General features: G+C 45.2%; 1 protein-coding gene across 1 annotated transcript in view; it reads left to right on the forward strand.

The window, feature by feature from the left end:
* The window catches only part of LAPTM5 (lysosomal protein transmembrane 5), a 169,040-nt gene that overhangs the window by 101,141 nt on the left and 51,208 nt on the right, over window positions 1-16,691 (forward strand). Inside the window, exon 3 of the mRNA XM_078682518.1 lies at window positions 9,904-9,980. Within this exon, the coding sequence (XP_078538644.1) occupies window positions 9,904-9,980 (77 nt within the window). The remainder of the gene's footprint in view (window positions 1-9,903; window positions 9,981-16,691) is intronic.

The following is a 16,691-nucleotide window of genomic DNA, read 5'->3' on the forward strand; positions in this document are numbered from 1 at the left end:
ATTTATACGCGACCTCCCAGCCACGGGAGATGCCCCACCCGGAAATTTGGGGCCAAAGAACTCCGAATCACGGAGTCTCAATGTGGAGGCATCCATGGAGGATGGACAAGCCGGATGTGCGAGTGGAGGCCCATTGGTGGGCTTGAAACATCTCAGACAGCGGCACATAACTGAAGCACACACTACAAGACCCACAAACCAACACAGACTCATTCGAGACGCCCATTGGAGGGCTCATATTTTTAAGTGGGAGGTGTTCTCGCGCTCATTTTATTTCCCAGCGGGACAGTTTTCAGCACAGCCCTTAAGCACCAACCCACTGTGGTTTTAATTTTGTGTTATTGACTTTAATCACGGAGCATGCCCACCTGGGAGGACCTTGACGCACTACATGTACCAGGAGGCCATGGTGATGGCCACGCCCACTGCGGCAGGTACTTTGAAATAAAATGAGCGCAAGAACATTTGCCCCGTCATTTTTCTGCAACACTGCCACTGATGAAGGGAATGCCTTTCCTGAAACGCATCTGGTGTAGTGTTCTAATTCGCTGGTTGCCAGTTCTGTGCAGAGCCTGTTTGCAAGCTGCCAAATAAAACAAAGAACTAAATATCTGTCTGCTGCTTCTCTCCTTGGGGCTTCCTGTATCGGTGAATGTTTTGCGGCCTTGCCTGCCGCGGAGAGCAGCCCACTGCTGTGGTGTGGGTCCTGGCCGAAGCCCGTCGGGGTTTTGGCATGAAGGAGGCAGTATGACAACGCTCATGCAGGTGAACTGCTGTCATGAAGTTCGCATTTGACGGCACTAAAGCGGGACAGTTTTCAGCACAGCCCTTAAGCACCAACCCACTGTGGTTTTAATTTTGTGTTATTGACTTTAATCACGAAGCATGCCCACCTTGGAGGACCTCGACGCACTACATGTACCAGGAGGCCATGGTGATGGCCACGCCCACTGCGGCAGATACTTTGAAATAAAATGAGCGCAAGAACATTTGCCCCGTCATTTTGCTGCAACACTGCCACTGATGAAGGGAATACCTTTCCTGAAACGCGTCTGGTGTAGTGTTCTAATTCGCTGGTTGCCAGTTCTGTGCAGAGCCTGTTTGCAAGCTGCCAAATAAAACGAAGAACTAAATATCTGTCTGCGGCTTCTCTCCTTGGGGCTTCCTGTATCGGTGAATGTTTTGCGGCCTTGCCTGCCGCGGAGAGCAGCCCACTGCTGTGGTGTGGGTCCTGGCCGAAGCACGTCGGGGTTTTGGCATGAAGGAGGCAGTATGACAACGATCATGCAGGTGAGCTGCTGTCATGAAGTTCGCATTTGACGGCACTAAAGCGGGACAGTTTTCAGCACAGCCCTTAAGCACCAACCCACTGTGGTTTTAATTTTGTGTTATTGACTTTAATCACGGAGCATGCCCACCTGGGAGGACCTCGACGCACTACATGTACCAGGAGGCCATGGTGTTGGCCACGCCCACTGCGGTAGGTACTTTGAAATAAAATGAGCGCGAGAACATTTGCCCCGTCATTTTGCTGCAACACTGCCACTGATGAAGGGAATACCTTTCCTGAAACGCGTCTGGTGTAGTGTTCTAATTCGCTGGTTGCCAGTTCTGTGCAGAGCCTGTTTGCAAGCTGCCAAATAAAACGAAGAACTAAATATCTGTCTGCGGCTTCACTCCTTGGGGCTTCCTGTATCGGTGAATATATATATATATATATATATATATATATATATATATATATATATATATATATATTACCTACTGGCGATAGCCAGTAGGTATATATAGTTAGGATTTTTTTCCTAAGGGATTTTTGAAAATTCTATGTCGAATAACTTTGGCGTTTGAGGACAGAATTGGCTGAAATTTTCAGGGAAATGGAACATTTTGTTTCTGAGCAGCCCCTGAAAATTTGGGGGGGTTTCGTCAAGGGGGGGCCGAGAAAAAAGGGGGGTCCCAAAACGTGTTTTTCCCATGCAATTTTCCATAGGGCGGTTGGCCTCACTTTTAGCCTGAACGGCTGAATGGATTTACACCAAACTTGGCAAAATTGTAGGGACTGGTAGCCCGATGTGCCTTTGCTATGTCACAAGATATAGGCTCCAGTGGTTTTTACGAAAATTAACTTTGAAAAATATATATTGGGCTACATTGGGCTATATATATGTTGGAGCCCAAATGTAGCCCAATGTAGCCCAATGTAGCCCAATGTAGCCCAAAGATGGCCACCAGAGACAAAAAAAACAAATGTAGCCCAAATATCAGCCAGATGTAGCCCAACTATAGCCCAATGACAGAATGTCCCAGAGTGTTCTAAAGAACAACTAGAGTGCTAACAGTCCTACTTATTACAAAGGTATGGCACACCTGAAGCCATCTTGATTGGAATAAAGTGGTAACTCTTAAAACATTTAATTTAAAAAGGAACAAAATGAGGTGGTTAATTTTGCCATAGAAAGTATGATTAGCGAATATATGACAAAATCCCGCATACCATCAGTCCGCAAAAAAAATCCCGCATGTACTATTAGGCCGCAAATTAAAATAACGAAAACTTTTAGAACGAATATGCCTTTAGCATACACTAAACAACTAAACTACCCTAAACCCTAAAACACTACCCCCAGCATGACCCTACACTACACAAACAGTACAACACTACCCTAAACCCTAAAACACTACCCCCAGCATGACCCTACACTACACAAACACTACAACACTACCCTAAACCCTAAAACACTACCCCCAGCATGACCCTACACTACGCAAACACTACAACACTACCCAAAACCCTAAAACACTACACCCCAGCATGACCCTACACTACGCAAACACTACAACACTACCCTAAACCCTAAAACACTACCCCCAGCATGAACCTACACTACACAAACACTACAACACAACCCTAAACCCTAAAACACTACCCCCAGCATGACCCTACACTACGCAAACACTACAACACAACCCTAACCCTAAAACACTACCCCCAGCATGACCCTACACTACGCAAACACTACAACACTGCCCTAAACCCTAAAACACTACCCCCAGCATGACCCTACACTACGCAAACACTACAACACTACCCAAAACCCTAAAACACTACACCCCAGCATGACCCTACACTACGCAAACACTACAACACTACCCTAAACCCTAAAACACTACCCCCAGCATGACCCTACACTACGCAAACACTACAACACTACCCAAAACCCTAAAACACTACACCCCAGCATGACCCTACACTACGCAAACACTACAACACTACCCTAAACCCTAAAACACTACCCCCAGCATGACCCTACACTACGCAAACACTACAACACTACCCGAAACCCTAAAACACTACCCCCAGCATGACCCTACACTACGGAAACACTACAACACTACCCTAAACCCTAAAACACGACCCCCAGCATGACCCTACACTACGCAAACACTACAACACTACCCTAAACCCTAAAACACTACCCCCAGCATGACCCTACACTACGCAAACACTACAACACTACCCAAAACCCTAAAACACTACCCCCAGCATGACCCTACACTACGCAAACACTACAACACTACCCAAAACCCTAAAACACTACCCCCCAGCATGACCCTACACTACGCAAACACTACAACACTACCCAAAACCCTAAAACACTACCCCCAGCATGACCCTACACTACGCAAACACTACAACACTACCCAAAACCCTAAAACACTACCCCCAGCATGACCCTACACTACGCAAACACTACAACACTACCCAAAACCCTAAAACACTACACCCCAGCATGACCCTACACTACGCAAACACTACAACACTACCCAAAACCCTAAAACACTACACCCCAGCATGACCCTACACTACGCAAACACTACAACACTACCCAAAACCCTAAAACACTACCCCCAGCATGACCCTACACTACGCAAACACTACAACACTACCCAAAACCCTAAAACACTACCCCCAGCATGACCCTACACTACGCAAACACTACAACACTACCCTAAACCCTAAAACACTACACCCCAGCATGACCCTACACTACGCAAACACTACAACATTACCCAAAACCCTAAAACACTACCCCCAGCATGACCCTACACTACGCAAACACTACAACACTATCCTAAACCCTAAAACACTACGCCCAGCATGACCCTACACTACGCAAACACTACAACACTACCCTAAACCCTAAAACACTAGCCCCAGCATGACCCTACACTACGCAAACACTACAACACAACCCTAAACCCTAAAACACTACCCCCAGCATGACCCTACACTACACAAACACTACAACACTACCCTAAACCCTAAAACACTACCCCCAGCATGACCCTACACTACGCAAACACTACAACACAACCCTAAACCCTAAAACACTACCCCCAGCATGACCCTACACTAAACAACCACCACAACTCTACACTACACTAACACAACACTACACTACACAACACTACACTACACTACACAATCACTAACCCACGAAACAATTAACACAAACCCACTTACCTCCCTCGTCATCGTGGTTTTCACAACGCAAATGCATTTACCATACATGCCTTTAAAATGTAATTCTTTGTAAAGGCATGCGCGATAAATGCACATGCGTTTTGAAAAAATGCGGGATAATGGTATGCGAGGTCAATGACCTTGCGGGATAATGGTATGCGGACTGAAAGTCTGCGGGATAAAAAATGCGGGAAAATGGCTGCAAACCATGATTAGCAGCAGACTTCCCTGGTGAGCACTAGCTTTACTACAGTGATCTAATGAGCAACTAGAGTGCTAACATTCAGAATTTATGGCAAATGTGTGACACATCTGAATGCCTTCTTGATAGAACCAAAGTAAACAAGCATTGAAAATGCAATAGATCTCGCCCTCGTTTAAGTTAAAGCCATTCTGTTTGTAATGAGGTGGCTTTTTAGCTTTGCTTTTATTAGTGTTTTTAAAACTTTCATGTAAATAACATGCATATGTATGCATATATGTATATGTATGCATGCATTTATATTTATATAGATATGCAGATTATATATGTTTATATATGTATATTACCTACTGGCGATAGCCAGTGGGTATATATAGTTAGGATTTTTTCTCTATGGGATTTCTGAAAATTCTATGTCTAATAACTTTGGCGTTTGTGGACGGAATTGGCTGAAATTTTCAGGAAAATGGCACATTTTGTTTCTGAGCAGCCCCTGAAAATTTGGGGGGGTTTCGTCAAGGGGGGGCCGAGAAAAAAGGGGGGTCCCAAAACGCATTTTTCCCATTCATTTTTCCATAGGGCGGTTGGACTCACTTTTAGCTCGAACGGCTGAATAGATTTACATGAAACTTGGCAAAATTGTAGATATGGTTTGCCCGACGTGCCTTTGCTATGTCTCAATATATGTGCTCCAGTGGATTTTGAGAAATTAACGTTTAAAAAATATATATATCTGTGACAGCGCTCCGGTTAGCGCCCCGGTTCGCGTACCTGACGCGTAACGGAACTTCGCGAAGCGAAGCTGATTGGCTCTCCGGTGTCTGTCAACATTCTAAACAGTCCGGAGCGGCCGCCATCTTGTCTCTCGGTACGATCGAGAGACAAGATATGGTGAAAAACGAAGGGGGAAATGAAGGAAAGGGGGCAAGGTAGACCACTCCTGACCCCCTAGGATTGATGAGGGGGATATTAAAGTGCCCCGCGGGGCAAAAAAAAAAATATATATTTTTTGCGATTTTACGCCGTAGAGGCACGTCCCGGTACGCGAACCGGGCAGCTCACCGGGCAGCTAACCGGGCAGCTAACCGGCAGCGTAGCTGTCAACATTGTAAACAGTCCGGAGCGGCCGCCATCTTGTCTCTCGGTAGGTTCGAGAGACAAGATGTGGTGAAAAAAGAAGGGGGAAATGAAGGAAAGGGGGCAAGGTAAACCCCTCCTGACCCCCTAGGATTGATGAGGGGGATATTAAAGTCCCCCGCGATTTTTCACGGTAGAGGCGCTTCCCGGTACGCGAACCGGGCAGCTAACCGGCAGCGTAACGGGAGTCCGCCATCTTGTGTTTTTGGAGCGTCCGGTTCGCATACCGGGTAGCGTCCCGGTAAGCGTAACAAGGGGAAAACCAAGAGAAACAGTCAAAAAAAATTAAGGGAATAGATTTCCAGCAAACTTGGCAAAATTGTAGGGACTGTTTGTTTGATGTGCCTTTGCAAGGCCTCAAGATATGTGCACGTGTGGATTTTGTCTAATTAAGGTTAAAAAAATATATATATTTGTAAGCGTGCTCCGGCACGCTTACGTTACAGGTTTTGTTTGCGCTGCAGAGCCGATACGTCACGGTTATGCGACGCGTCATGAGGCGTCTCACGTGGCTACGTGATACGTCACGTAATAAAGAATATATTTTACAGCTATAGATATTAGCTTTTAAAAAAACAATGAAATTCACTGAAAAAACACCAATACCAGTTACTACATACGCACTCACTGATTCCTACGTCTACACACATTCACTCATTCACCCATACAATCACTCATACATACAGTCACTCATTATTACAACACTATCATATGCACTCATACACCTAGTCAGTCCTGTGAAGAATCAATCACACTTCGATTTCCTCATCTATACAGTTAAACACAGAACACCATACTTTTCACACATATACTAACACATACTTACTCTCTTATACAATCACTGATACAAGTACACATTGATATGCAGAGTCACACACCTCCCAGCCAGCCACACACACACTCAGTCTTCCATACATCCACTCATTCTTCAATATGTAAAACATATTTAAACTTTACAAAAACACACAGACACTAGATGATGTCATTTGAGATGTCATCAGTGATGTCATCAGTGATGTCATCAGTGATGTCACTGACCATGTCATGAATGATGTAATATGTGACATCATCAGCAGTGGATTGCGGGTGCGCGATATATAGTTAGTGCAACTAACTATATATGGAATTTCATTGGTTTTATGTCAATAAAATGTCCAGCTAACTATATATGGTCTCTAACCTATGGTTTTTTCAGTGAATATATATATATATATATATATATATATATATATATATATATATATATATATATATACCAATAACATAAAATCTATTACAAAACATAATGTGCTACGTGTGCTACGTTACGCCCTTCATGCCATGTGGGTCGTACATTAATCAGAAGAACATCTGCTGTGGCCATGTGCTGGGGGCGTGACAAACGCGTTCACCTGGAGGCCTGGTAAGTAACGTTACTGCAGCCTCTCCTGCTCGCTGTTACTGAACTCTCTCATTCAACGAAATTACACGTGCCTGCTACCATCAACCAGGACTCTAGCCGGGCTCAGGCGGCAGATCAGTACACTAATTACAAGCGCCTGATAACATCAACCAGGGCTGCAGCTGGGCCTCAAGCTGGGGAACACGCGCCTGCTAACATCAAACAGGCCTGCATCTGGGCCTCAACCGGGGGAACACGCAAATGAGCGTGTCTGCGAGGACAATTACTGCAGCCTCTCCTACTCGCTGTCACTCAACTCTCTCATTAAACGGATTTACCCGCGGCTGATAACTCTTTCATTCAACAACATTACACGCGCCTGCTAACATCAACCAGGGCTGTAGCCGGGCTCAGGTGGCGGATCACTACACCAATTACACGCGCCTGATAACATCAACCAGGGCTGCAGCTGGGCCTTCTCTGTCCCTATTCTAATGAATACAAAATTTTGTCTACCGCGAGATTTTAAAATAAATTGCCCTTGCCAAATACATACATTACACAAATTCTATTTCATACCCTATTTCATACCCGGACAATGTCGGGACGGGCTGCTAGTTCCCTTATAAAGCCACAACCCGCTACGGAACTAAAAAACACAACATTTAATAAAAAATTAAATTGAACTACTAAAAATTTAACACATATATTAAACCAACATAAACAATACTGACACAAAAAATACATCACGTACATTTAAAATATATACTAAAATAGTTAACACTAATTAAAAAATCTATATTTTAAAAACAACTATATTTTTGCAAACGATATTAATGACTTCTTCAAAAACAATATTTTTTACCTTAAAATCGATATTCTTGACCACGATATTCTTGCTGTCGATATTTCTGTGTCACAATATTTACAACTCGATATTTGTGTGAGTCGACATTTCTAACCGGATATTTTGTCTAAATACCCCTCATTTTGGCTAGGGCTCTAAGGAGGCTGTCTTCAGGAGGAGGTCATCTCATAGCTTAGGACTGACATGAAGAAGTAGGACAAGATGGTTATGCCTATTATGTAGTGATCACACAAAAGGCTGATTCGAACTTAAGGAAAATGTTTTAAAAAAGGATGGGCCACCATAACAGATTAAATACAAGGGGGGCATGCTTATTTTTAATGTGTTTTACCCAAAATTGTTTCTATTGAATTCACCAAATGCCAGCAGTGTTGTGCCTCATTTTGACTCTTCCTCGTCTTCAGTCTCTTGGCACTGCATGGTGGAGGGCAGGAGTTCCCAACCTCCTATGAAATTTAATCAATATTAAGAACGCAGGTGATTGCTGCTGACTTTGTCACAATCTTACTGTCATTTCAGCATATCACCTAACTGCCTTGTAGTCATGTCAGATGCCTCATCAGGCCAAAACTCTTGTTCAAGCTTTTCATTTCACTTATGTTTATCTGCATAATATAAGAGTCTATGTTAGAAGTTGGAAGTGAATTTATGCTTTGGAAGTAGAGATGGGACTTAAGAACAAGATTTCGTTTTTTTAGCATGCATGAATATACTTATACCGGTACGTGCCAACACCAAATCACCCTGCAGGAATTTCCAGATACTTCCTCCTATGCCAAGGATTTATAACAGGTAAGTTTTGAGCTATTTTCTGAAGGAGATATGGACCACAAAGCTGATACCTTCTTTTGCGCCTCAATATGTTTTGTTATCTGGAGTAAGAGCCGGAATGGCTGAGAGCAGAATGTGTCCAGGGTTTGATTGTTATTTTTTATCCATGTGGATTCACCTGCGGATGGTGTATTGGGTCTTGGATGGGACTTGGTGTCCTGAAGTTAGAGTCCCATACGCCCCAAGCATCTAGTCCGGGTTTTCAGCCTTGCTGCAGTGTTGTGGACAAGGAGGTAGGTGGCGCAGCTGGAGTACGGGTTATCGACAGTCTCATTAGGGAGTAATGAGAAGGAGTGTGACCAGAGTACATTGGAGGTGTGCACCCTGAATGTCGACCCCAGATTATCGATGAGACACTATATCAAGGACAAAATATTGAAAAAACAAAGTGACAGATAAGTAAGTCTAGATTTTATATACATAACTATATATACACGTATATATACCTACACATTATATATCGTCACGATAGATAGATGTAGAATTAGGAATAGTAAATCCATACTTATATTTTTACATCTATATCTATAGGAAATATACACTTAGCTTTCAATATTCTATCCTCGATGTTCTTGCACCACAATATTCTGCGGGTCAATATTTAGTAGTGCAATCGACTTGGAGGCTGTGTTGGGGTGTGCTGACCTCACACAGATCTGAGATGGGTGTCAAGAGTTAGCTTAGTCTGTGTTAGGGATGATTTGCTGTCATATGATGACGGCCAGAATTGTAACTGAGTCCGTTGGGTTCTACACAGCAAGCCATTCAGAAGTTAGGCAAGTGTGAAATGCAGCGAAGCTAGCAAAGGAGGATGGTTGATTCCATTGTAATAAGCAGGCATATGACCTACACAAAAAGAAACTTATGTGCGTTCAGAAAACCAGACTGTTTGTAGTTGTGACATAATTGCCTTGGTTTTTACTTCATTGGATTGTTTTTTAATGTTTTTATTTCAGCGGATGTTGCCTCCAGCTTCCTCCTGATCATCATGCTTTTGCTGATTAGCGTCTGCCTCTTCTTTGGTGTGATAAAGGTGCAGTATGGAGCTGTTTTCCATTCCATGTCCCTCATAAAGGGATCAGATAGCAGCTGAAAAAACTTTCTGCTGCATGTATAGTCACATGTTACTGTTCCTTGAATATATGTGTAACCCTTTTGGTAATTGGCTATTACTTAGCTATGTCTGGAGTACAAATGGATATATGGAATCTGTCTATCCTGTAGCAAAACTTAGGGGCCGATTACGATGGTGGGCGGACCTGCGTGGGCCCGCCATCGTTGCGGTGCATGGGACCGCCCACCATGCATGCGGCGGTCCCACCACTGCAATTACGAAGCGCCCGGCAGTATGGTGGGCGCATCCCGGGTATTTCACATTGCGGACAGTGCTGCTGGCTGCAGCACTGTTCGCAATGTGAAATTGACATGACGTGCATTTCCCTGCACTACCTGGCAGGCACCATGTGGCGCCTGCCACTTTGTGCAGGGAAATGCAGGGGCGTACCATGGGTACCCCCCACTGCACAAACACCCTCCCCCCACACAGAGGGGGCCCACAACGGGCCCCCAAATCCATTCTCCACCAGCCTTTCCATGGCGGTTCCCCGGCCATAGAAAGGCTGGCTGAGGCCAGCATTGTGATCTGGCAGACAGTGCCTGCTAGGCACCGCCACCATTTACATCCATTTGTATGCTCCGCCAGGCAATCGTGACGATTGCAGAACGATATCCCCTGCCATCATGATGTGGCGGGGGAAATTGCCTGTCAGATGGCAGAGGGTCCACCACTGCACGGCTGGCGGTGGTGTGCCCACCGCCATCCTAATGAGCCCCATAGTCTCATCTTGCACCACTTGAGATAATTTGTTAAGAGCAGTCTTAAAGGCAATTGTTCTGAGTCAAAATAACCTGTTGGCTTTAAATGGCTCGGGTAGATAGCAGTTCCAGTGCTATGGAGGGCCGACTACCCCACAAAGTGAATATGATGAGTCTGGTTTTGCATAACAACACATTGGGGTCGATTCCGATCCGGTAAAATAAACATCCGTATGAATCGTATCTGGAGCCATCTCCGTACGACTCGTACACACGCCGTACGACCCGACAAGTACGATCTGGACCGGGGCACCAGGACGCGATCAGTACGGTCCACGTCAGGTAAGGGCGATTCGTACGGAAAAGCGCACAATCACATACACACCGTACGGTGCGTACCCCCCATGATCACAGGGGTATGTCCCGTACACCTGCGATCATGGGGGTATGCACCATACCCCGCGATCATGGGGTGTACGCACCGTACACCCAGCGAACATGGGGTATGGTGCGTACACCCCATGATCGCCGCGGGGTACGGTGCGTACCCCCCATGATCGCAGGTGTACGGGGCGTACCCCTGCGATCATGGGGGGTATGCACTGTACCCGGGGGGGCGTTCCGTACCTGTTACGGCGCGAACTCTGCTTTTACGGCTGTTTACAGCTCCCGAAAAAAAAGGGTTGTACGGTGTGTACCCAACACATATCGTACTTGCTGGGTCGTAAAAACCAGCCGTGAGCCGTACAGATCTCGCGTACAGCGGGTTCCGACGGAGACTCGTACGGGGATTCGAGTCGTACGGTCTCTGTACGATTCGTACAGAGTCCGGCTCCTGGTACGAATCATACTTCGTCGTACGTACGGCGGACGTTGCAGGGTACGATTCGTACGGGAAAAACGCCAAGAACGACTATTCGGAGCGGTTTTTACGGGATCGGAATCGACCCCAGTGTCACAGTTTGCACAAGTCCCTCGATTTAGACCAGCAGCTGTTCCATCAGTCTGCAGCAGAGGTTAGGAAGGCATGACATCTGCTCCCCTAGTTCTAGGTACAATCGTCAGCCAGTGTCCGAGTGGTTAGCCAGGGCATGTATTTTGGGTGTCAAATTCCTGGAAACAATGAGATGCTTTGCATAATGGCTATTAAATGGAAAGATTACTGTGAACTAGGAGCCAATGCAAGGCCCTTATTGCTGGAGGGGTGTGTAATAGTTAAGATACAGGTAAAGACCGTGGGCCTCAATTTGAGTTTTTGCCGTAGGGCAGAGTCGCAGGCCTTCCTGCTACGCTGACTTACGGCAAAAGAAAAGGGCAGGGATGCGCTGTACCTATCATATACAGTGCATTCCTGTCCTTTTCCCCTGTGTTTGCTCACAATGGGCTGCTGTGCGCCAACGTAGGCACCTTTGCACCATGGTGCAAGTATGCCTGCGTTGCAGGGATGATTATTTTTGTGCATGAAGGGAAACCTTCCTGCACAAAAAGAATCACAAGAGACGTTTTCTCTTTCTATGTGTGTTGCAGAATGTAGCACACATAGAAGAAGGAAAAACGAGGAGAAATAAAGATATTTCTCCTTGTTGTGCCTCCCTTATGCCTCCCCCATGGAGAAGTATGTTTTTGGCACTGCATCAGAGTTATAATTTCTCGTAAATCTGGCACAGTATCAAAAAGCAATAGATGTTGCTGGGAACGCCCACATCAACATGCCCCTTTAATGCAGAAAATTGTGTTAAAGGAAACAATATTTACAAGGCAGCATTAAGACAAAAAAGGCGGCTTAGTGCTGCCTGATAAATATGGAGCAGGCTCCTGCGCTACGGCAGCGTCACAAAAAGTGACGCACCGGCAGCGCAAGGGACTTATAAATAAGCCCCAGTGTTGTTTTTGCGCACTGACCCATCCTAAGTTTTTCAGGGTGTATTGAGGGCTACCCAGATACAGCCCATTGGGGAAGTGTAGCCTGGATGTCATAAGGACCACAACTGCGGTTACAGTCCATTGGAAGGCTGTATTTAGGAATTTTTGCCTGACGTGTACCTATCATCGGATGGTTCCAGCGTCTATCTGAAGTAGGCATATTAAATTCGAGTTTACGAAAGCCATTAGGTTCAATGCAGAGAGTTGGGTTTCCCATAGACCATAAGAAGCTACAAATAATTCTTGTACATTCACCTGTCTATCTCAAAGGAGGAAACCTTGAATTGAGCCCCTTGAGTCTCAACACAAGATGCGTGGCATCCAGTTACTTATAAAAGTGCAGGCAAAGGTTTGGATAAACCTGGCCAGAGATTGCACACAGACTGGTAGTAAGTACAGATCTCTACTACAGATACTAGCTGTGAGAGTTACATATATACAAGTTGCAAATTCACTCCAGATTACTTTTTAAGAAAAAGTTGAAGCGATTACGGTTGGACAAATATATATTACATATTTACAGAGCATGATCTTCTCGCCATTACTAGGTAATGGGGACCGGGCTGAATCTTACACTGACCCATAGGTGAGGGGCTGAGGCTGGGGGGTCAGTGGCAGAGGGGACACTGATTGTATCCAAAACTGCCAAGAGTGAGACAATAGCTGATCTCTGTGTCTCTGATACCAGCGTCTTGAAGGCAGCTGAGTTGAATGGCATGGTTGGTGTGTTAAAATCTGCCAACATGTCCTAAAGCTTCTTGGCTCTGACATCACTACCACCCACTTTTGCCCTAATGCTGTAGTCTTCTAAGATCAAACAAGTTTGTTTTCTCTTTATTAAAGGTGGATTTCTATGGTGACCTGCACGCTTTACATGGCTGCTTTCCTGGGGAGTTTGGCTGGACATTAGTCATCAGAAATTGGGTGAAGATTGCTGAAGTCCAGAGAGACAGTACCAGCAGAGATATTAACATTCTGTGATTCAGTTTTCCATGGACATATCTGCAGATAGAGAGGAGTTTAATCAGTGGCGTAGCAAAGGGGGGGCGGTTTGACCCGGGCGGCACAAGTTTTAGGGGAGGCGGCTTCCCACCCCCTGCTCTTACCTGTGGCCGTCGCAGAGCGGCAGATGCAGGAGCCGCCACGGGTGGCCAAAGTTCTAGCTATGCCACTGTGTTTAATAGCAGTTAGAAACCAGGGGACAACAGTTGGGGATTTCATGATAGTTTTAAAGTGGGGTTTTCAGAGGAGTTTTAAAGTGGGGATTTCAGGATAGTTTGAAAGATGGCAGTGGGGCAATGGTTCTGTTAAGAGCTCTGAAGCTTTCTCTTTTTTCTGGTAGTGCTAAGAATCTCTAATTTCCGAGAAGGCAATAAACGGAAAACAATAGTTCAGGATCTGACACGAACTAAAAACCTTCATGAATCACAGCCAGCACTTGAGGAGGCATAAGAAGAACAAGCAATGTAGACTTGCTATAAGATTGTCTGTGAGCAACTCGTTTTCACGGGTCCTTTGACAAGCCAATGCTTATTTTTTGAGAAAAAGATGGAGTCCAGTGCATTGCCTTCTGATAAGCGTGGCTAAATACCACCCGAGTGACTTACCTCACTCACATATAGTTACCCAAAATAAGTCAGCCGGACAGTGGAGAAGAATAAACAAAGCAAGTTTATTAGGCCACAAACTCCCATATGAGAGGGCCCTATATCGACCTCACCCCTAAGAGTGTGCCGAGAAGGACTGCCTCACACCATCATAGTGATACATTATATTACGAGAAGGCAGAGTAAACACGCCCATAATGGAAAAGTACTGGTCCCCCAAGAGTGTGGACAATGGCCTCATACAAGAGGCATCTGCACCTGCAATAGCAACACTTGTTATCATCTCCCAAGGACACAGAGCCAGGCCGCTACATCTCCAGCACATGAGAACGGCCTGATAAGGAGTTTCGCTAGCAGGAGTTTCAGCTACAGTAAACCAAGAAATGAATATATGCTGACACGAGGAATTATTCCTATTCCTACGGGAGGGGGAATGAGCAAGTGCAGTTTGCACGCAGAGAGAAATAATTCAAAATGGTGGCACACATGCTAAGCTAAGAACACTGAAATGATATCACACGCATAAGTGAATAACTGAATAATGAGAACATAAATGTAAATGCGTAAATGCAAGTAATTAGTTAGACACATTCCGCTAACTCATAAGCATAATGTACGAAGGGGGCGGGGCTTGGAATTGACGCCTATCAGACCCTCCTTTTAGCGGACTGTGGCTAACACGTTTGTTTCCATTTATTAACCAAAAGGAGGGCCTTTACAGCAAAATCTATGGACTGAAAAAAACTGGAAAGTCATACTTAAACCAGAACATCATCATGAATCAGTATCAGCCAATTAGCATCAGTAAGCTCAACATCATTGGATACAGGATATTGTTTCAATTGTCTCTTAGACTTTCGCATATTGCTGGCACACATGGAGCAACAAGGGGGAAGGCAGTAAACACAGAGGTAGCATGACAGTAGGAAACCTATTACACCTACAATGACCATGAATATTTTCCAACCCAGGAAGAGAAAAGACCCCACAACCATGTCTGTAGGGACCAGGTACCAGTATCTTGATGAAGTTCGGCAGCTAACCTATGAAGTTTCTGCACAGCCAAATTAACTGTCGGGGCAGAGTCAGGAATATACACGCAGCAAGACGTCCCGATGACGCGACAAGCTCCACCCCTATCTGCCAGGATGACGTCAAGAACCATCCTATTCTGAATCGTAAATAATCTCATAGCCTGCATCTCCAGTGACATATTAGCCGCAATATCAGCTTCAGTATTCACTACCTTTTCCATTACCCTTGAAAGACGTCTGATGGTCCTACTATTGAAGACAGGACCCCAGAATGGCAACAGGCCTTTAGAGAAATCAGTAAACTGCTGTCCAGCGGTGTCCGTTTGATCTACGTCATCAACTTGAAGTTCCCTCCTTTTTCGCTGTCCTTGCACCACGTCAAACCTCCTATGTGTCTTATGATAATCCGAAGGTGCCACGTAAACAGGAGGGAGTAAATACGCCAGGTAACATGTCCCACCCCAACCCTCAGGCAACCACAGATACCCACTATCTCCACATACAAAGTAGACATTAGGGGGAGTGACGAGCGAAGGACTAAAGGTCAGGCGAATCGAGGTAGTCACATTACAAATACTGTCACCCACCTTTATCGGACCTCTACCCCGAATACAGAAATAAGGCGAGGGCCCCACTACTGCTAGGGGCACCAGGGAATGACCACTACTATTTGCTACAGGAGGGCGTCGGTATGCTAGAGAAGAGTTCAACTGTAGAAAACTCTCTCTTACTTTATCAGTGTCATTGGGTATCAGGAATTTGTCCACCTTTTTCGAGCAAGTCTCTAAAAATGTTTGGTCAAAACGTCCATCAGTAAATAATCGTCCAAGGGATGAGGGGGGCAGAGGACGTACTCGCATCGTCAGTGTAGACTTACTGTTGGGGAGTCGTAGGGTGAGAGAGTCAGGCTGCTGAAAAAACTTTACCCTACCTATCAAGGTGTACCAGCCCACGCAGCTATTCACAGGTGTCAATTGCAGTGCTAATAACCTATCCTTCTTATATGCTGCAGAAGGAAGCAACCCACAGACCCAGCAATCTGTCACATTGTATACAGCGTGTGCATGATGTAGAGTTTTTATGAAGACATTATCACGATAACCTTTTCTCATACATTGTTCACCATAATCAACAGTAACCATATTGTGTTCTGGTAAGGGAGAAGGGGTAGGAACCAGTTTGTGTACGGGGTAATCTTTATCCAGGAAAAACAGTATCCCAAGCATTATCAGGAAAACAATAATGAGCACCACAATAACCACAATTTTACTTTTTCGTGATAGGGCACGCCATGGTGAATCTGGTTCTGGTATGCGAGGAGCAGCGAAAGGCTGTTCCTCGTCTGGGATCGGACGGCCAAAAGGA

This window comes from Lissotriton helveticus, chromosome 3_1 (genome assembly GCF_964261635.1).
Source record: "Lissotriton helveticus chromosome 3_1, aLisHel1.1, whole genome shotgun sequence".
NCBI lineage: Eukaryota > Metazoa > Chordata > Amphibia > Caudata > Salamandridae > Lissotriton > Lissotriton helveticus.